The sequence below is a fragment of the Tribolium madens genome, unplaced genomic scaffold, assembly GCF_015345945.1.
Source record: "Tribolium madens isolate multiple individuals breed KSU strain unplaced genomic scaffold, Tmad_KSU_1.1 Scaffold_96;HRSCAF=242;Tcas5.2_LG5, whole genome shotgun sequence".
NCBI lineage: Eukaryota > Metazoa > Arthropoda > Insecta > Coleoptera > Tenebrionidae > Tribolium > Tribolium madens.
Window position 1 is genome coordinate 3,363,393 of NW_025401068.1, and position 22,803 is coordinate 3,386,195.

The window sequence follows — 22,803 nt, forward strand, 5'->3', positions numbered from 1 at the left end:
TCTCTTGAAGCACAACCATTATGTTGATCGACGTTACGTTCACAAAGTCTCAACACATATCACAAAATAATCGAACCACCGTCAACTTTGGTTAATCCGATATGTATAAATATAGGGATGACTTTTTTCTAATAAATAAGGCTCACATTTGGTCCACTAGGAGTTGCTTGTACTATTGCATTTTTATCACAAATCGAGTTCAACAAACGCTCTTTGGTTCAAACACATCGAAGGCACTTCTGACGTTCAGTAGGGCACTTAATACACAATCGGATCAGTTACAAAAGCGATTTTTTTTTCGACATCCTGGAGATTTACCGACTCATAGTACACTAAAATCAAATAAATTTCATGAAGACGCTATTTACGATCACGTTACACATAGCAGTGAATTAAAGAAACCTAAACTGTAAAACACAACTTGTACATAAATCACGGTCAGCCCTAGCAGGAACGCGATATCGAAACTTTCACGTCTCAAAAGTGACACTAAATTAACGCGTAAAAGTTGACCAAAAAGAACGCAATTCAATTGTTACTCGCAATCAAGTTTCATTCAAAATTATGACGAAATTTGGGAGACACAAATGAAAAAATTCCGACTTGTAAGAGGGAGGAAGCTGATCCCATAAATTCACGAGTCCCGTTTTTATCAAAACACGTTATTTCCTTAAGAAACCTCAAAGCGGTAATAAACGGATTTCCCGCGTGATAACTAACCGATTATTTAAACTCAAATATTTATTTAAAACTCCAAGCGGTGTTTTTTCCGAATATTTATCTCCGGTCGTAATAATGCAAACAAAATAGGAATTAGTACGTCCATTTTGTAGATGAGTATTAGTCTTAACATACTTGAAATTCGTTGTTTATCTACAAGTCAAGAGATGTCAAGAACAAAAAATAAAAACAAATAATATTATAATTTTAACAATTTAAGATTTTCTGAATATCTTTAAAATTTGTAATATACCTTGACGAGCTCAATATTTCCATTACCGAATCCATACGACGTGACATTTTAACCCACGACTATGACTCAAAAAATTAATTTACTCGATAATGATAATTTATAACAATCAAAACTAAAAATTTTTTACTTTGGGCACCCACAACGCGCGCGCATACGACCACACACACAAACACACACGCACGCGTCTTCCTTAATCCAAAATATAGGTAAATCGCCACATGTTAAGACACTTCATGCATTTAATCATTCGAAGTGACTTTTTTTTTTCAAAATTTTCGAAAAGTGACCTTATATTCTTATTAACTTGACAAAATATAATGTTGTGTCCATGTCTCTATCTGCACACGGTATGCAGAAACCGCCGCGATAACGTTTTATGCTCCGTCCGCCTGACTGAAAACTGAAGCTTGTACCGGATCGCGAGTCGACGATGGCGGCGGTGGTGGTGATGGTGGCGCATTTGCCGCCCCACCACGATCATGAAGAAGACCACGGAGAGCCGGTCAGCGCACTCTACCGAAGTCAATCTACCTGTGTGCTCTGTCGTCTATCGTAAATGACATGCAGTAATGTACGGTTAGTTCTTTGCTCCGGTCAAAGCTCTGAAAACACGAATCGGCTTAATTATCAACAGATTATATAAATTGTTCTTTTTTTCTCAACTCGCACTATCAAATTTTATTACAATTTATATAATTCACCAAATAAAAACTTTTGAACACAACCAGCAAACAATTTTGCGTACACCTTTCACCCGTTGACCAGCATTTGAAATCCTAATAGAAATAGTTGAACTTTAACATCACATAACAATAATATTTGCACATGTATTTTTCTCGAAAAATGTTTTCATCCGCCGATGTTTGCAGTTCAGATTTCTCCAATTTAAATAAATAGGAAAATGTTGGTTAAGTCGAAACTTTCAAAACATACAAAAACGATAGAATAAACCACAAAATGCTATACTTTATGGTTAATAAAGTGGAAAATGTAAACTGTATCTAAACTTACAAATCACTTCATGTAACACCAAAAACTAATTTAAAAAATTATTACATTAAATAATTAAGTATGTAGAACCCCAAACAACACAATAACTGAACAATATGCTCGTAAAATATTCCCAACAAATTTATTAATTTACTTATGCATAAATTGTAACATATTCATTTTTACTTTTAATTGGTTTTAACTTGGCTTAATTGGGTAGTTAAGATTATATAATTAATTTGATTAGATCATAAATTGTTTACTGAACAAAGCTAACAAAAACAGAAATTATGCCTAATTACAAACAAGTTGATTAAACTGTTGGACACAAAATAAAATAACACCCACTTTAATAACTTACAGAAACACTTACGTTGTAATTTTATACAAAAAATATGTAATATGAAAAAAGTATACCTAAATTATGTTTATTACGAGTAACTTGGTTGAGACAAAACTTTGCAACCCTCATCACGTCGTACTATCGTAGCCGATTCCGTTCGTTTTTTCAATGAAGTGAAACAAAGTAAAATTTGGTAGAATTGTATCCCCATTATTTAATGCACAACTTTTCCCCTAAAAAAAAATTAAATATTCCAAATGAGATGCAAAATAAAGACTAAAAAATATAACTTTTTTCTAACAAAATTTCGTCTACAAAATATAGCTAACCGACTTTTCTCAATGGAAAATAAACTAAAAACATAAATTTATTAAAAGAAAAACAAAACATGCGTTTTATTAAAAATTATAAACCAATTACCCTGATTACTTCAATACAACATAAATATTTCCAAGTTTTTTTACAAAATTAATTATAAACGTATCACGCCCAATTTGTCACTTTTAAAGCCGACTCAACACCTGAAGTACGTAATTTTCCTTCAATTTTCCAGTCACAAATCGATATAATTCAGCGCGTTTAAAATGGGAATGAATTTTCTCTCAGACACAACTATAAAGGATAATCGATTTCTTCGTTCTAGTGTTTCAAATGTTCTAGCTTATTTTGTTGAAAATGTAGCTTGATAGCTCTTTTCATTGAATTGTGGTTTTCGCTTTGAAACGTTTTCCTCAAGTTTTCAAATTGCAACAAAAGTGTCTGACCCGTACGCATTGCGGGAGTTAAAATTTTTTTTACAGGACTTGTGGTTTCTGGCACGCTATAACATTTAGTCGAGTGATAAATGTCCGGAACGGTCACTACATATATTAGCAAAGATTTAATCTCCTACACTGTGTATACTATTTTTCACACTTCGTAGATTATTAATAATAATCATCAACAAACACGAAACATAAAACTATCATAAACTTTTACTTCGTTTTGACCATAAATCACTTGTGCAGAAAAATTTTTGGCATCCATTCGGTATTGTTGTTCAGTTTGGAAGAGCTCAATACGTAATGAAAGAAAGTGTAACTGCCAAATTTATAATTTCACTTAAAGTGTTTCCTTAAAACCCCACACCATAGCTAATTTTTCGCAAATTCAACTTGATTTTCTATACGGTAGAGTGAATAGCAACAATCAAACATCATCTTCAAATGGCACACTAAAGAATTATTCCAGTTGAAGAGTTGTGTTACATATTGTTCAATGTTAAATCGTTTCCTTTGGAAAGACAGATACGAATATACACACATATCATCTGGCAAACGCATGTGTTACCATGTCTTAATTATCATCGTGTAATAATCGTACGAGACCTTGGAAGAAATGAACGCAGACAATGCAGATCATGAGGTTCGTTAACCGAACAGTTTCGGTTCAGGAAACTCGTGAATATGAAGAAACAGTTCAAATGTTGATCACAGAAAACTTCCCAACAAGACGTAAATTAATTTCAACAAAGGAAAATAATTAAGAAGTTAAAATTCTTTGTATTTGGTTCCCTTTCTTCTACAATTTTAATGATTCTGTTTCAAAAGCTCGACCAACAATACAAAACATTACAAACAAATGCCACAAATTCAACAAATTTAAAATTCAATGAAAATAATTATGCATCCATTAACAAGTCAAATAAACTGTGTCCTACTTGGTTGAAAATAACCACAGTTGTTCCTTTGATCGGCTCTCATCACTTGTCATATTATAAATAAATGACAAACATTTTGTATTTTCTAGGTGACAGATATGTGTCTATGATTTATTTGTTAAGCCAACAGTGTTGCAAAAATCCTTTGAATCAATAGCGAAAAATTCACCAAACACAACTCGTGACAGTTAATTTTTCACGATGCGGAATTTGATCATGACATGACAGAGCTTCAAACGGGGCAAAAAAGCTCTCTAGCGAGTAAAGTTCACGGTGTCCGTATCAGGAAGGGTGAAACACACCCTCCTCATGCTCTAAAAGCCTCTAGGTGCGGCTTCGTCGAAAAGGGTGCAGCCGATTCAACCTAATATGAGTTCAGGGGTTCGACTACCAAACACGCGATCTAGCGTGAGGATCTCTTCACTTCATTACTGAAGTCCCAATTAAAATATATCACCGTTTTCTGTCGTGCGGTATCACTGAAATATTCGTATCGCTCTATCGTGCCGAATACCGAAATTGTTATGCATAGAAATATGTCTTCTAATTAATATAATGGACCCCTCTGTAATAATCGTTCTCGTGGATAATATTATTATGAATTTAATTTAAAAGACCACAAATAAATCGTACATTTTTGCACCCCAACGCTGATGAATAAGCAATTTCAACTTGATTAAATTACTTACGTAGACTTTTACACAATGTTTTTGCACTAATTAACTCTTATTTTTTACATAACATGGGTATAACATATTGAAAAAAAAATAGATAAAAATCGTTGGTTTATTAGTCTTATTACAGACAAAGGTTTTTTGGTGAAAAAAAGCCCTATAAACGAATTATGACACATTTACAGCAATTTATGTAATTTGATAAGAAAGATTATTGCCCAAAGGTTTGTTCAAGTAAATTATGCATGTACTTAGAAGTACGTGTATTTATGTGAAAGTTGATTGATAATGTTCCGCTTATATCACACATCCGTATAAGAAAATATTTTTCGTAAGAATTGGGGCATAATAATGCGAATTTTTTCATCTACATCTAGTACTACTCTATTTACAGCAATGCCTTCAACGAAAGTTCCACTTTTTAAAGCCTTGGAAAAGAAAACAAAAACTTACACTTCTTATGATCAATAGAAACGATTCGTAACAACTTTTCTTTTAGTAAATAGATCACTAATTCAAAAACGTCATTGCGTCTAGTAACTTTTTTAAATTAAGTTTCTCAACTTTACCACAATTAATCAACAGCAAATATAAAAAACTATAGCTCATGACAACAATACTTGATTCAAAACAATTAATTAATGATAATTTAAAATAAAAAAGAATAAATAAGTTTTAATAATAATAAATTAGTTAAATTTTTTATTCATATGAGCTTTGGACATTTTGTAAACATTTTTCCAACTTACCTGCACATCAAAATTATGTTGCTGTTGCTGTAAAACGGCATTGTCAACTTGATGTTGTTGTGGTGGAGGTGGTGGATACTGATGAGGTTGTTGGTCATAGGGAGCAGGCGGTGGTTGTTCAAAATGGTCAAATTGTTGATTAACAGATTCGGTTAATGTCACCCCCAAATGAGGTGCCAAATGAGGTGGTAAATGATGATGTTGTAAGTGTGGTGGCAATTGTTCTTGCGGTTTCATAACCACCACAGTAGGATCCAACGATATTCCATTTTTGGTAAGCTCTTCTTCTGCCGGTGATGGTTGTCGGCTACCGGGCGTTCGACTGAAATATTACACGAACAGTTACAAAAATACAGGATAATAAAAACCAAAGTCGCAGTAAAAGACTAAATAAATTCTTATTTCTTATAATGCAACAATAAAATTTTAATTATTAATTTAAAAACTTTCTTAGATTAAATTCCTCATTGTTTCAAGAAACAAAAGCACAAGAACTGCATATTTTGCATATATATTGATGCTTTTCATAAAGTTCAGTGTAGAGAAATGTACAATTAAAATCTTGCTTCAGTCGTTCAGATGGCGCCACATTATAGAACCTAGCGCAAACTTTTCTACAGATCACTACAAATTGAAGTTAGATGACGCCACCGCCCGGTGAGCAGATTGCCACTTTACAGTGTTGTAAAAGTGGTAGGGGGACCATCACCTTGACAACCGACGAACAAAACATGCACGTGTCATTGACTCGACCCAAGGTAGAGATCAGACCTTGAGCGAAGAATAACGAACTGTCGGCCTTCCTTTGCAAAGTTTCAGCAGAAACAAAATCAACTGCCAGTTCTGCAATTCGGTCGACGTGTTATTATTATTATTATTATTATTATTATACACACGACCCAGAAAATTAATTAAATGATGGCTGAAATAAATGGGCAATTTACAATACAAGTTATTCACGTTAGAAAAAACTTCTATTAAGCAAATTTTTCATGTTTCCCTTGAATAAGCTTAAAATACTAACAAATAGTTAAAATGTAATAAATTAAAAATACGGAAAGTATTTAAAAAAATATGATTAACGAATTGTCAACATTTAAGCTTAAGCATATTTCGACAAACGGAAAATTACTTATAAAGTCGAGGTCAATTCATAGCGGCCATTTAATTTATTGCAAAGTTGGCAGCCCCTAACCCGCCACCTCTAGTGTGTGGGTTGTGTCTATGTTGGCAGCAGAAGTAACTAAATTGTGTGTCGACAATTGTGACAGGCGCAGTGGATTTTACATGTAAAGTATCCTAACCCGACTTTTTTAAAATTGTCATTTTTGATAGATATGTCCCTAAAAACCAATTGGATGTTTAAAGACGGATTTACACAACTCAATTTTTACAAATTTACACAAGGGAAGTGGCCACTATGAATTGACTGCGACTTTAAGTATTTAGGGCTTATTCTGTAACTATCAACAAACCCTTTAAATTTTTTCGTCGTTCCGTGTTATAGTATGAATAACATTCAACAATTTACAATCGTTAAGCTGTCAATAACTAGTAACACTAGTAACTCACAGGTCGGTTATATCGGTTTTAATAACCCGCTTTTTTTATAACGTGGGCGTTATAAAAGCTGGGGCTTTCTGACAGCTTTGACAGTTTAAACCTTCAAATATTGGCGTGGTTAAGTTAAAATATTAAAATTTATTTTTTTGAAATATGGTAATTTAATACAACGGAAAACGTTGTAGGTACCACGCGCTCTTAAAGGGCGTAACGACCGTGGAAGTATTTGATGAGTCTCAAACAACTCCCACGGTCGTTATGGCCTTGTTAACAGCCCTGAATATGTAAATAACTATAACAGGGAGTAGAAAAACAAAAAAAATAAAATCTGGTTGGTGGTCACTATAGCATTAAGTTTTAGAGATCGTTAAAATTAACAATCGAATCGCCACCAATTTTTAAAAAAATACCTTTCAACAATTTTAAGAAATGAACTAATACTGAATCACAATGGATTTCCTAAAAGCTCTAATACAGTTACCAATAATTAGAAGAGCAATATTTAACAGCAACATTTAGTTTATATTAAACAGACTAATAGCACAGACATGGTAAACTGTAAAATCATCTACCGTATGTGAAATAGTTTTAATCTGAGTTCTTTACAACTTCCGCTGATAAGAAAACACAAACCTTACATGCTTAAAACCGTTACTTCCGAGACGTATTGGGTAATTTAAAGATAGATCAATTTAAAATTAAAAGTCAGAATTTTGCAAATAAAACTTATACGAAGAAATCTCAGTATATATACAGGGTGTCTTTTTTAAAACTTGCAATCGCCAATATCTCTGAAACTAAAAAAGTTATTGAGAATCACTCAAAACCGTTTCGGTAGTTTTTAGGGGGAATCAAAATGGCATGGTAAGTGACGCTCCTCCACCCACCCTTCAAGCCACAGCCACCTTAAGTTGAAAATTTTAAATGGCACGACCCTACTTGCGATACATCGTTGGAAAGCCCATAACAAGCGCTTTTCAAAAATGTCATAGAACAGCCTATTTGGTAAAGTTATTTTTCCAATTATTCAAAAACGAAGACGTTAAATTTTCATTTTTTTTACTATATTCAAGAGTGGGTGGAGGTGTGTCACTTATCATGTCATTTTAATTCCCCCTAGGAACCACCAAAACGGTTTTGAGTGATTATTAATAACTAATTCAGTTGAGAGAAATTGCCGATTGCAAGTTTTAAAATTGACACAGTGTATATATATTTTAAACTAGTTGGCCTTGAAAAACAGAACTTGAATCTGATTTCAATTAGCAGCTCTCATCAATACTCACATCGATCATGTTCTTATCCTACGCTTTTTTTCTAATTTTCAAAGTTAATTGGTTACGGCTGTAGACATTCACATGTAAAATGCAATAACTTAAAAAAAAAACAAAATTCCTTTAAAACTATAGCACTTTAAAATAAAAATTTCAAAAATTATCAATCACTGCAGCTAATTTCCGCTAGAATTAATTACCCCCTGGAATAACTGTTAAAAACCAGAGCACTAATGTGTTACAAACCCACCCCTCTAAACATGTAATACATCTTGTATCAAACTCACTTGAAACCCTTTTCGTCTTCTGAAACTTGACCATTTTGAACCGTCTGTCCGTTGACTTCCTCTTTCGGACTTTGTGGTTTATCTTTATCTTTGTCATCAACCAAATGCAAGGCACGCATCCTAGGTTCGAGTCCAATGTTGTCTTTGTTAGTTGGTGAACCACCTAACACATATTCCACCATTTTGACGCCGAGACCTCCTCCGTTGTCGGACCCTCGAGGCGAAAGTATGCTGCCAGTATCGCCTCCTACGAAGCCTCCTCGTCGACCCATGGCAAGAGACGCCGACACCGCATGTTCTGCAAAAAATATTAAAAATATTTTCTTAAGCAATTACGCTCTATCAAAATTATCAAAAAAATAAAAAAATAACAATCTTTGCATTTCATTGTACTATTATTACTAAGAACAGACATATGTGAATAATCAGTCACAGACATTACTTTTAAGTAAGATTTGCAAAACTTTGAACATAGCATAACTAAAAACTTCTCAATAAATAATATTGAACAAGGTTCTATTCTAATTCCTGCAACAAACTAAAGACGAGAAAACTTCATCGAAAGTTTTTAAAGCAAACGCGTGAATGATTTTAGCATAGTTCGAATTAAAATTATACAATTTCATATTTGAACCAATTTCAATTGTTCTCTGTGACTAAAAAAAATTACATAAAACTTATAATAGAGTTGCTAATTTGCCAAATTCATTCCATTACCAGGTATTTTAATTAAATTTTACCTCAAATATGTAACACTTACCACAAAATCAATAACAATTATCAACTTAACTATTTTAATTTAAAAAAATAGGGTATTAAGAATGTTCGTGCATAAAACGTTTATTATACCAGAAATTAAAACACAAAATTGTTCCAATGATTGTTAATTTTAAAAACACTATTGCATAAACAAGTAATTTAGTAGATTTATGCATTCGATGTTGTAAACTTAATTACGACTTAAAAATAACAAAATCTAAAAACTCTTCGTCAACCACGAGAATCTCACACGTGTGTTTTACAACGCCATGATATTTCACAAATTAAACTACACACGGTTTTAGTGTTGGTAACTAAATTTTCCAACACAGTGAGCAGACATTTAACGAACAAACATAAAAATTAATTTCATTTGAAACATACACTTTGGAGCCTGTACAGATAAGATTTCTTGCAGTAATTTGGTACGATTTACTTTGTTTTTCAAACATGTTTTCAAACAAACATGCTTACCCTATGGTTAAATTAAATTTGAAATGTTATATGTTTAAAAAGGGTGTAATTACTATATTTTTTTACTCTGAAAATACGAGTACACAAAATGAACACGAATATCATTTTAAAAAAACATTGATATTGTATACTCATTTTGTTTCAGTGTAATGTGTACTGATATTATGCAATATTGTGGAAAAAGCAACCTTTAATGAATCATTCGTTACACACGAAAAATCGGAGCTTAAAAAAGTACAATTAATTGCCTACTGACAGAAACTTTTAATGAGCTACAAATGAAAAATAGGGAAACGTAATAGCTTACAAAAAATGTAATATTATAACAATATTGCATTGGTTTAATTTAACCTATGTCATAATTCTATTTCTTCTTCATAACATTCATTATTCACAAAAAAAGCCTCGAAAATAACAAGTGTATTTTGAAGTACATTTAAGTGCAAGTAACGCAATAATTTACTTAATTTGTGGTTATCCATTATTCTTTTGTTAATACGAATACCTTACTTTGTCGCATTGTCAACGATTTCTTAACTTACAAAAGCATCGATTAAATAAACATTAAAATTTGCGATATTAAGGACAGGGTCCGGGCTTTACCTAATAAACATAAATTAATATTTAAACAATAGAACGACCTGAAAAACTTCATGTAACAACATACTACTGCATACATTTGCGCATTTTCGTTGAACTAAATTTCAACATGCAACAAAGTTTGGCTGTAACTTTTGCCGCATGTTCCAAGAATGATGTTTGATGCGCTAAACAAAGCGTTGTTGCGTCTCTCTAAACGTTGCTTTGATTTTTGTTAACCAAAAAAAACTCACGCTGTATTAACGTGAAACTGTTGCAGAAAATAATAAATTACAGCGGGGCTGCTTTTCACAAATACGAAAAGCATTATGTTTTGTAGAATATGGTAGTAATACAACAAAACATGCAAGTTAGCCATGTTTGTATCAAAAATCAATTGATACAAACAACAAAGCCATTTCTAAACTCTTCAATGTTTTTACAAGTTAAATATTTTAAATTATTAATAATTTTATTATTATAAAAACGCATTTTAATATTTTCAAAGGGAAATTTTGTAAACCACTTCACTTCTTTAATTTAAGGTTGCCTTGAATTAACAAAAAATGGTCATCGCATTAACATATGCGTCAAGAATAACTTTCAGTGTCATATTAAGTAACGTCTGAACCCACACTCATTTTTAATTAGATATAATAATAATAATAAGCATTTAATAGAACTAAATATCTTCCCAGCTGAATCAACAAATTACAAATAGTTTCAATTATTACAATTTTAAAAAACTTGCTTAAACTTTGATCACTTCTTTATTTTTATCACGTGACCAAGAATAGACCAATATAGTTCTCATTTCAAGTCACGTGACGTTAGCAAGTTGTTTGACACCACATGGTGCACTGTTTGTTATCCATGAATACGTACTTCTAAAGCAAACGAAATAATTACGATATGTATTTGATGTTAAAATTAGTTGTTGGCTATTCACTTAAAAATTATTATAAAACCAAGTAAACACAACAGTAATGATTAAAGATTCTTCCTTATTTAAATTTAAGACTGTTTAATTTGACAAAATATGTATGTCCTCTATGATATCAACCAGGAACCTGTAGAATTCACACCTTGAACTTATAGGTTTAACCTAAACCTAATATAAATAATTAATAAACACACAATAAATTAAAATGTTCAATTCAAGTTTTAACTACCGTCTGAAATTATAAAGCTGTCTACGTAAAACGACATGTCCTCAATATTTTTGATTTTTTATTTCGTTTTACTTTAACTCATATATTATGCTAAAAACTACTACAATATTCACTAGGGAACAGCACCATTCCATCTATACATTACAGCCTACATTTAAATACACAATTATAAGTGTCCACACAGAACGTCGTTCTTGTCAATACAATTTACGCAGGATTGAGATGTAAGTATTTAACAAAAGTAAAGTTAAAATCTCAAGAATCCTAAACAAAAACGTCCAACAATTTCATCATTTTGCAATTTGCGATAATCACATTACAACTTTGTAATAACCCATAATACAGTAACTTTGCAGTTTATCTTATTATAAAATCCAGAGACAATGGGTTAGCTCTCGCCTTACCATCGTAAAACTTTAACCGTTTAAAATTTTCTAAATGTCAAAATGAAATATAAAAATGTACCTACATTATTTCGTCATTTTTTTACGATTTTCTTTTAAGAGAAAATAAAAATGTTTAAAGGGTTTTTAGTAGGCGAGAAGCTCCACCAGCAAATATTCAATTTACAACACACGATGTTCAGTTTGCGATGGGCGTGCCGGGCGTCGGCAGCAGTCTCCATGGTCACGTCGGCGTCTGTTACCCTAGCAACTACCCTGGGCATCCAAATTCAATCAGTCACCGTCGCAAACTATAGTAACCAACAGCTTGTGAACTAGGAAACAACGCCATTTTTATCAATCTCGTCGATAACAACATCTACTAGGAATCAAAACATTATAAATCTATTTATTACGAGAGTAACATTGATTTTTCGAACTGTGGTACACACAGAAAAATCTTATTTCTTACGTGAACAGATGTTGTTAGGTATAAATTAAAACTAATTATGAATGTTGGGAAAAATTATGTAGTCAAATGTCAAGATCACATTTTTACAATTTAATTATTCCGACGCTTTGCTAAAATCAACAAACCACGACTTTTACTTTAATCAAATTAAATTAGCTTCAAAATGGTTACCACTATGATTATAAATCCATATATCAGGAAAGTCACTTAATTATTCATTTAATCTATAAATGTAATGTAAAAGTTTGCGAAATATGAAAGTTCCAAGAAACCTCGTCTTCTTTGGATTAAATTAGATGACTTTTCTCGTAATATTCTAATGTCACTTTTAAGTTTAATATCAAAAAATAATCTCACGTTACGTAAATTAAAAATTTTTATCAATATTGCTAAAAATATGTATTATGTATTCATTATTTTGCATTAATATTGTGCAACTAAAAAGGAAAAACTGCACGATCTTTCCGGCTTTCACCTAATCGCAAAGATTCCGATTTGTCAAAAATATTTAAGATACTTTGATCTTCCATAAAATCATTATAATTTTAACTATAATTTTAATTACTCGTAAATAAACTACCTCAATATTTTACACAGAATCAAAAGAATGAGTACAGTAGGACCCCTCTATAACGAGAACTTAAGGGGCCAACGTATTTGTTCGTTATAACCGATTTTCGCTATAAACAATCATGGATAATAAAAGTTTTTACACATGTACTATGTAAAGTTTAAAACAATATTTAAGAAAAAAATCCCTAGCTTTTGTTTGTTTTCTGTAATGAAGCATTTTTATTTTATCAATTGCAGTTTCCAATTGTACAAGGCTCGTGTCCTCGTTCTTTAAAATTGTTGCCAACATAGAACTCGCTAAATTTTTCTCTTTGCAGATTACACCTTGTTTTTTACCACTTTCGAACTCTCAGAAAATCATTTTCTTTTCCAGGACGACATATTGATACATAAAGACGAAGTGTTCTCTGCTTGAAAAGTTGTTCAAGACTGAGAAAATAAGAAAAATAAGACCACTAACACGCAAAAACATTTCCAAAAAAATATCTAGTACACAATACGTAATGAAGACTCGCAGGATTTTTATTTCCTCTACGAACTCTCGTTATAACCGATCTGTTTCCGAGATTTCTCAGAATTTTTTGATATTACCGATCTTAGACAAAAGAAAAATTTTGCTATATCCACCTCAATTCCAGAAAAATATTTGCTATAGAGGGAAAATCTGACACAGTAGTATACAAAACGGCGAGAGACCAGACGATTTACTCGCTATAGCCACTCGTTACAGAGGAGTTCCACTGTATTAAGTTTTAAAAATACATTCTTCCTTAATTACGCAGCTGTAATTTAATTTTTTGATTTCACACAGGCTGGGCAAAGAATTTCATAATATATTTCCTTTGGAACACAACCAGTTGAAAACATAATTTTATCAAGGTTACTTCTTGCAGATTCAGCTGAAATATTTTCGCTAGAACTGCGGAAAGTTGATACATGACCGTATCACCAGTTCCACGAGAATAATAAAAAGTTGTTTATCATTATCAAGAAGAAGGTAAAATACGAAGGATCAAAATTCACGTCTCAGGTGTAACCTTCTTTTGTTATAAATCTTTCAATTCTCTGAATTCAAATTGGTATAAATTGTCTGAAAAAACACCTTCACAGTTCATACTTACCGAAAGCTCTTACTTAGCAAGGCATTTTGTGAAAACACAAAACCAGGCATGTATTTCGAGAAAAAGATAAATCGATCTTTAGTTTTTGAGTACAACTTATCCGCACTGACTGTTGTTTATTAGGCAAACAATAGGTTTTAAATGGCAATATAATAAATTTGAAATCGCCAAATGCGTTGTAAACATGAAAACGTGATCCAATCATAACGCGCCTAATTAATTTTTTTACTGGCATAAGTGATTTTACCTAGTAAACAGCAAATGTCATGTATTTTTCACAATTATTTATTGAGAAGTCGATAATAATGACGTGAAACAATCTACACCTAGTGACAAAACTAACAATTAAAAACTCACCTGGTGCTGCCCATGTTGAATCTCTCCATACTTGCTCGTGATTTAAGTGATTCAATGCTAATGATTTTGCGTCTTTTGCTTCGAGACCCCATAGTTTTTTTGCTGCGGGAGCAATCTGAAATGAGACAATTCTCTAAAATGTTTGTAAAATAAATTGATTAGTTTACTACAAATCTTAATCTATGAAAAAATTAAACCATTGCAATTACCTTTTTTAAAGTTACTATAATAAAAATGCGATTTCACGTACATGTTACAACAAACTTAACTGTTAGGTATAATCGCTATTGGGTTAAGGACAATACCAGTACTGTGATAACTAGTTTCTAAATGCCGTTAAATTTTTTATTTACAACAGTAAGAAAATTATTTCTAATAAGACATTACTTCAGCTTTGTTTAAATATTTTTTATTAACTGCGTTCCTGCCATGGTGTCGCATGTAAAACTAATATTTTTCTTTATCTTCTGAATGAATGAATATTTTAAAAATGTTCTACGCTAGAATCAAAAGGTCTTGAAAAAAAAACAAAGATTTTGAGAAACAATGTAGTGCGGCATTGGTTTGTTTACTTGTATTTAATATGTAGATTACTTTTAAGTCATACGTACTAGTAGCAGACGACAATTCAAAACTAAATCATTAATAAAAGTTTTAAGCACTAGAAATTATTTTAATTGATCTAAAAATTTTAGTTTTTGGTCTCAAAAGAAGATTTCGATTAATCCACTTTTATAAATTACTTAAAAATGCTCTCGTACGTACAATCGTGTAGTTAGAAAAGACCTTGGAATGATTTAAATTACAAGTAGTAATATTTTGCGACATTTATTATTCATAAATTATTCCGATATACCCCGTATGAATATCCCAGTTTTACCAGTTTCTTGCAAAGTTCAAATCCCTATTATTATGCGAGAACCAAATATTTAAAGTAAATACAACTCGATGAAATGGTATGTGCACCCCTCCTAGAGGATACAATAATCCAGGTGGTAAGGCCTAAAAGATTTTAAGAATTTAAAAATTTCAACTAAAACAATCACGTTCGGAGAAGAAAACCCAAGAGCCTGTGTTTTCTTGAACGACAATTAAATGCGTAAATAGTGAACAATAACAACAACAAGACAACTAAATGTAGCAAGGTACTTTTTTTTTTAAACTTTATTGAATTGTTGTTAGAAGAGAAAATTCCAATTTTGCATATTTCAATTTCTTTTTTACGATCGGAAATTCTTAATATCTCTCTAATAGACTTCCAAATATTGCGAAAACCTATTACGAGATTTAAAAAACTGATTAGAATTCCCAGCTCTAATGACAGGTAAACAATATGTAAAAACAAAATCTACGATACACCATAAAATAGATTCACTTTAAACTTCCAGAAAATTAACAATTTATCATCCATTTTTAGCACATGCAATTCATCATCATTTATCACCCGCTAATACCGGCAGTTCTAAGTTTTATCCGTTCAGTAATATTTTCCCCTCTGGAGTGAAATAAATTTACCCAACAGGTTAAACTTGAATCAAACTAAAAACTGCAGGGTTGTAATTAAACAGGCAAATCATATCATTTGTAAAAAGGGTGGCGAGGTCGCGACCTGAGGGGTCTTTGGCCTAGACCTCGTCGGCCAGCCAGACTACCGGTCGATACTCGGGCACCGCACCCGTCGCACTGCACCCGCACGTTATAATCGGGCGGCGCCAAACCACCTGCACTACGACACCGTCGTCATACATCTTAGGGGTGAGTGCAAAAGCTTTCGTTCATGCCGGAATCTCGGAATAATCTTAAAAAACAATTTTAATACTTTCACAATAGTTTGACGCTAGTATTTATAATAGTTACCAAACTATTGATATTGGTGCAAGACAGGCGTCTACTAAACCCTCAACTTATAAATTTATAACTCGTACGCGGATTATTTATCTAATTTAAATTTTAAAAACATTTGCGTTCGAAGATTATACAATGCTAAAATGTCATCTACGTGCAACTGTTTTGTAATATGTTGTAATTTTTTGCAATGATACAAAGATTTAACGTAAATTTAAACAAACCTTATCTATTCTTGCGCTCTAAATCACAAATGTTTGCCAAAAATTTAATTCAGACGTAACATACGTAAAAAGTATTTTTGAAATTAATATCTAGGTGTTCAAAATAGCTCTAGACAACTGTACCACAACTCTGATAAAAGTTTTATTACACAGTAAAAATAAAAGTAACTATGAATATTTAAAATATGTTTTATTAGAATAAGTCAATACCTACTTTATACAAATTCCCAGCTAAAGAGAGAATAATTTCATAAGAAACTATACTATTTACTTCACATCTCTCTTTAGTCAATTACTAAACTCCGGAAAAGATAAAGCTTTCTTGACCTTCTCAAATCGCAATATTTTTAAAACTTCAACGATGTATTTGGCATGCTTTCAAATTCAATCTTACATCAAACAATATTTTAATTTAACATCACAAAAATTATTATCATAAAAAATTACCTAAATTACCTGTAAATAAATAATAAATTTATCATTAGGCAACAGTAGCTTATGGATGCACTTAAAATAATTATTTAATGAGTTATGAAATTATAACAAAACTCATTTATTGTAACATGACGTCAAAATGACACGTTAATTAACTTAGTTTCTATGAAAATGTAATAATTAACTTGATTTTGGTTAAAAAAAGAAATAATCTCTGAAGCTTGCAACACAGAAACAAACCTTATAAAGTCTAGCATTTATTCTGCTTTCATGTTGTAATTGGTTACGTTTCAAATTTACCTCATTACGAATTCATTTCTTCAATCAAAACAAAAAGTAACTGAACCAAACGTAAAGAACCTTCACATTAAATAAATAATTAAACAGTCTTAAAATAAACAAGATGACCCAAATATTATTGAATTTTATACAATCCCTCGAAAAACCTGACTTAGTATCGCTGGAATTTAAAAAGATCAATAACGGTCAGGAAGAAACTGGTAGTCAGTAATAATGATTACAGTTCACTCGATCTCCAGGGAATTAAATCCTCACTCATGCCTGAAAAGAAAGTGATAACTGAAAAAAAGAAACAATTCCCTTGTAGAATCCCTGATGGTTAGTTAACTCTTCTGACCCACAGATAAAATAATATTCTTTTCAATGTAATAGGGAACTTCTTCAAAATACTTTATTACGTTAAATCCATAAAATGAACTAAACACGAAAATACTTGAAAAACTTTTGCAGGTGCAATTCCGAGTACTTTAGTAGAAGAGCATTCTACTATTCAATCCTTTTACAAGAATATCTTATGCAATTTTTATTACTGATGCAACGCGATTGCGCGGGGGCGAGGCAATAACAGGCCAGATGGACGGAAGAATTATTACTTCCAACACTGCATTTATAATACGAGACATACTTCGACTTCCGCAACACCAAAAATCATTTTCTGTTGGTGAAATCCGAACCAAAGTAAATCAACCAAATTGAATGTGGAAAGATTTAGGTCATAATACCACTAAAAGTTTCAAATAGAAACATTAAGTGGCATCCAAGTTTTACACTACGCGGGTAAACTGTAAAAAAATAAAAAAGTTGAAGCTTTTTCTGTGCCAATGCTGTGACCCATGCGGTTGTATAAATAAAGACACACACTACTCATGTAAACATAAACTTTCGCGTCAGTATACATCTGAAACATCTGTTTCATAAACAAAAAGGTAAATACATAAATGACGGTAAATGACTTCCGTGGCATTCAGAATCTTGTCACGAAAGTTATGTTGAAGTTGCATATACAGTGCGCCCGCTGTCAATAACTAACAAATCCCCTCCTAATACAGTAATTTTGGTTGCGAAAAGTATTCTTATTATGTTGGCGTTGTTTCCAGTAACTAGCTCAAAATGTTTGTGAAAAATCGAACTGACGTCGTAACGATCAAAGTCGTGTGTAAACCGTTGAGCTGGCGCCAGAAAATCTCTGCACGTGTAAACGCAGCCTAATTAAAATCGTTACTACATTTTATTTTTTTTTCTCACTTTTCAACGATCGCAATTCATAATTGATCAATGTTGAAGAAATCGCACACATTTTTATTAAAACAATATTTTTTCAGTGTCATAAAAAGGCGTTTACATTTTAAATATTAATAATGTTCTAATTTTAATTACCAAACAAATAATATTTACGCTGAAAATACGCAACATTGACACAATTTCGACTAATGTAAATACACTCACAGTTCGCTCAGGAAAAAATGGACAGAACAATGGGTTATTAATTATTTTAAATGGTGATGCAGTTGAAGAATTGAACTATGCACACATCTTTTATGTTTTTTTTTTTAATTTGATATGATTATGAATGAATGAAACTCCTTTCTTAGAATTCTTAGATAAGTATATGTACCTGTATTCATAAAAAAAAAATATGTTGTTTCTTTAGTGATTTTTTTTTTGTATACAACAAAAAATGGTAAATCCATACGCAATTTTATCGTAACATAAACGTTTTTGATTACAGAAATTTAGAATTTATACAGATACTATAAATTTTCTAAAACAAGACAGTCTCAATTTTTAATAATGTGATCAATAACAACCTGCTTAAAACAACTTCGTTTCATCCTCAATTTCAAAACATGAAAAAAACCTTGATTTTGAAAATCTAAGATTAAATTTTGCTATGGTGCAACAATTAATAGCAGTAAAAATTCTGTAACATGGTGTTTCATTTTGTCGTAATCTATTTTTTAAGATTATTTATTTTACTTGTGTTGAATCAACAAAGTTTAATCAAACCCTATTCGCCCTATATTTCATTTTCACTTCTACTGCCAATAGATAGAAGTGTCAATTGTCAAATATAAACACAATGTTTTAAGTTTCACGAAAGCAGAATTAAATAGTACATACCGACGTGGGAGGTGTTTCATTACCAAGGTAAAATTTGATGAACAAGGCGCGAAGCTCCGCGGTTAACAATAAGCCGAGGTATGATGAAGCAACGACCACCAAGGTCTGTAATTTTGTAAACTATTTTTTTTATTCTCAATCAGCCTCCCAAAGAACAAAAAGCCAATAAGGATTTTATCAAATTAAAAAAAAACATGGCAGGTTGAGAAGTGGTCACTTCATTATCAGTTTTCGGGTTGGAAGTTGGCCATTTCCCAACCTGATCTGTCATATTACAAATTAACTGATAAGAAAGTGACCACTTGCCAACCCAAACTTGATATACCATATCATTTGTTAAATACTTTCAAACTTTTCACAAGCAATTTGCTTATTACTTTATTATTGTGAATAAACAATATTCTCTACATAAATAACTACAAGACAAGGTGATCTTAAAGTATGTGCACATATTTTAACAGGTGACAGTAGAGCTCAAAAAAAGTCAAAACAAGTTTATAGCATCGCCGTTTCGATTCCTTTCCCAGTTTTTATTAATTGCGTTATTTTTCTTTAATAATAAAAATCATTCAGTTTTTCCTTAGTAATCCCCGTAAATAAGAAAAAACTCGGAATCACTGCTCCAATGCATTTTTAGGAAATGCCCAGACGAGATAATGAACATTTCATTAAAGAGGCGGTAGTTTTATAATTTTGACAATAATAAAATATAGTGGCTTGTATCTTCTCAAATTTTAAATTCTAGACTAAAAAATTTCCCCACTAGCCCCTCCAAAAAAAAAACAACTATGTATTCAAGAAACCATAGTTGCGAAAACCAGGAATTCTCTTAGAAGCAGTTTACAATGACACGTTTACATATTGATGTTTTTCCAATAATGACAAAAAAAACTCGACCAAAAATCATCTTCCAGACGTGACATCCAAAACGAAGGTCCATCATAAAACGTGCAAGGAAAGACCCTGGGCAAACATAAACAATAGTGAGGCCATCGAACTGGCAACATGGCTCTCCCCGCATAAGTTTCCTAGTCGTATACACAAAAACCGTAAAGCGGCACCAGACTAACCACCATCCGAAAACACACTCTGCAGACGATTCCGCTCCATACATCACGATATACCATCAACTATATTCACCCCTACCCACCTTGAAAATGGCTACCTGATCACAAACACAACTTCTCTCAAAACCTGTTGCTTCCAATAAATTCATATCTAAACTACATGACAAACAAATGACCAATTATCAGAAAAACGAAACAAATCGAATATTGACAGTGTCCACAAACACACCACGCGCATATACCCATCCTCGCTGCCAATACACAAAAAAGTAAACAAGTGAGTGTAAGACGCACTGCAATTTGAATCAAACTTAATTACCATGTCGGGTCCCATATCTTTCATATCCGCATTAGATGGCACATAACGACATAACCATTGTTTGTTGCACAGCAAAACACATTCACTGATTCACTAACACGGCGTCCGGCGTCCCATACCACCGTATTCATAACACAAGGTGCGGCATTCGGAATTAAACTGAGCTAACAAAGAAGCAGCACCGTCGACGCGCTTGCGCTGTACTGCAACCAAGTACCTAGACCCCCCCGAGTACATTACCATTATACATACTCGCCCAGCAAGTCCGTACCAACTATACATACCCACATAAGAACCAAATCTCGCTCGATATGTAAATAAGATTTAAAACAAACAAAAATTTCTCGTAAAATAGCTTCACGTAGAAGAAGGGTTTCTGAGACTTGTTCGATGCGGTTTGCAGTAAAAATCCTGAACTGCATTACGAAAAAGAGTAAAAGAGATCAGTGGAACGCCAGAAATGGAGATAATGAATAATAATAGAGATTAGAATTAATTGTCAAGTAATTAGTTATTACTTACAAGACCCGCATAACATGCTAAATGTAAAACTGTTAATGGTATAATTAAACCAATAAATAAACTCTGGTTCAAAAGCTTCGAAATAATGAAACGAAGGTTATTTCTGTCAGAGCAAAGTAAAAAAAATACATAATCCAATCTCCAAAGTTCAAACAACTTATCGACTTTTTGCAAAGCTTTGGTTTATTTCTTGACGATAAATAAACGAGTATCTAGAGTGTTTTAACTAGACATACTCGTAAATAAATTAATTGAATAAGCTAAAACTAAACATAATTTTGTTGCAACCACAGTTCTGAACCATTCCAAACTACACTAAGCCTGCGCAGTGTAAAAAAAAAATTGCATCAATTTTTCAACGTAAACAGTTTACTTATTATCTGCACAAAAAAGTCAAACATTTATTTTTTCAAAATGTTTTACTTTTGTTAACACCTACAAAACAAAAATTGTATAAGTAGAACCCCTCTATAGCGACAACTCAAGGGGCCAACGTAGGTGTTCGTTACAACCGATTTTGGCTATAAAGAGTCATAAATAATAAAAGTTTTTAAACATGTACTACGCAAATTATTTTATTAAATACGAATATTAAAAAAACACTTTCCTCCAGTGTATTTTTTTCTACGACCCAGCAAGAAAAACTTTAAAAATAACAATTTCTCTTGATATCCCAACTTCAAAATTAAATCTAGCAGCTGCATGTTTTCCCGTTTCTAGAGAAGAGGCAAAATATTTACTTCCCTGAAAGGTTATTTATATTTTTGTTTGTAATTTTGACAAATGAGAGAGGTAAATTCTTACCTCCCTGGGAGGTAATTGGCCACATTCCTTTCTGAAATTAGGATGGCAAAACTTAACTTTCTGTTAGGGACGTATTAAAAGACAATTTTATCAAACAAATGTCACATTTTAGATGTTAACCAACTTCAGAAGTTCACACAAATATAATAATTAGAACCTTTCCATGAAACTTCTTACGAGCCCAACTAATCAACTTCAGAAAGCCATCTCTCTAGCATGGTAATTATTTTTACTTTGTTGAAGAGGCTGGCACCACAATAAAATATTTGTCAATTAGTTTTTGGGGTGGTGTTTTGACATTTATATTTATTTTAGAAAGAACGTTGACAGCAGACAAATTACACAGAGAAACTTTTTTTGACAAAAAAGGATTACCTATTGTCGTATCAACAAGAAATTACTCCCTAAGATAGGGATATTCGTGAATAAGTTTCCAAAAATTTGGTTAGGTTGGTTTTTGGTGACAAACAAAAGATATCGTAACCAGTGTCAAAATTTAGGTTAAGTCACCTGTCAGCTCGTATGGATAATTCAATTGATAGTTGACAGCACGTTGATAGAAAACGTCAACCGTCAACTACAAGGGGTAACAAACCCTAAGCATTCAAAATTACTTCTGAAAATGCTAGTGTAAGGAACCCCGAAATTCAAAAATAAACTTCGGCGAACATAAAATGATTTATTTATTAATAAATACAAAAGACTGATTGCCCGGTTGAGAGCT

At 32.1% G+C, this 22,803-nt stretch overlaps 1 protein-coding gene across 7 annotated transcripts in view; it reads right to left on the reverse strand.

Annotated features, from left to right (window-relative positions):
* LOC123012322 (maternal protein pumilio-like) overlaps positions 1-22,803 on the reverse strand; it is a 45,779-nt gene that overhangs the window by 17,462 nt on the left and 5,514 nt on the right. For 5 of the 7 annotated variants that reach the window (XM_044410162.1, XM_044410165.1, XM_044410163.1 and 2 more), the window contains exons 4-6: positions 14,443-14,557; positions 8,553-8,850; positions 5,429-5,750 (exon numbers count right to left, since the gene is read on the reverse strand). In XM_044410162.1, coding sequence (XP_044266097.1) covers positions 5,429-5,750; positions 8,553-8,850; positions 14,443-14,557 — 735 coding nt within the window. Of the gene's footprint in view, positions 1-5,428; positions 5,751-8,552; positions 8,851-14,442; positions 14,558-20,753; positions 20,922-22,803 lie in introns of those variants that run through there. The other 2 variants (XM_044410166.1, XM_044410161.1) reach the window with 2 other exon arrangements.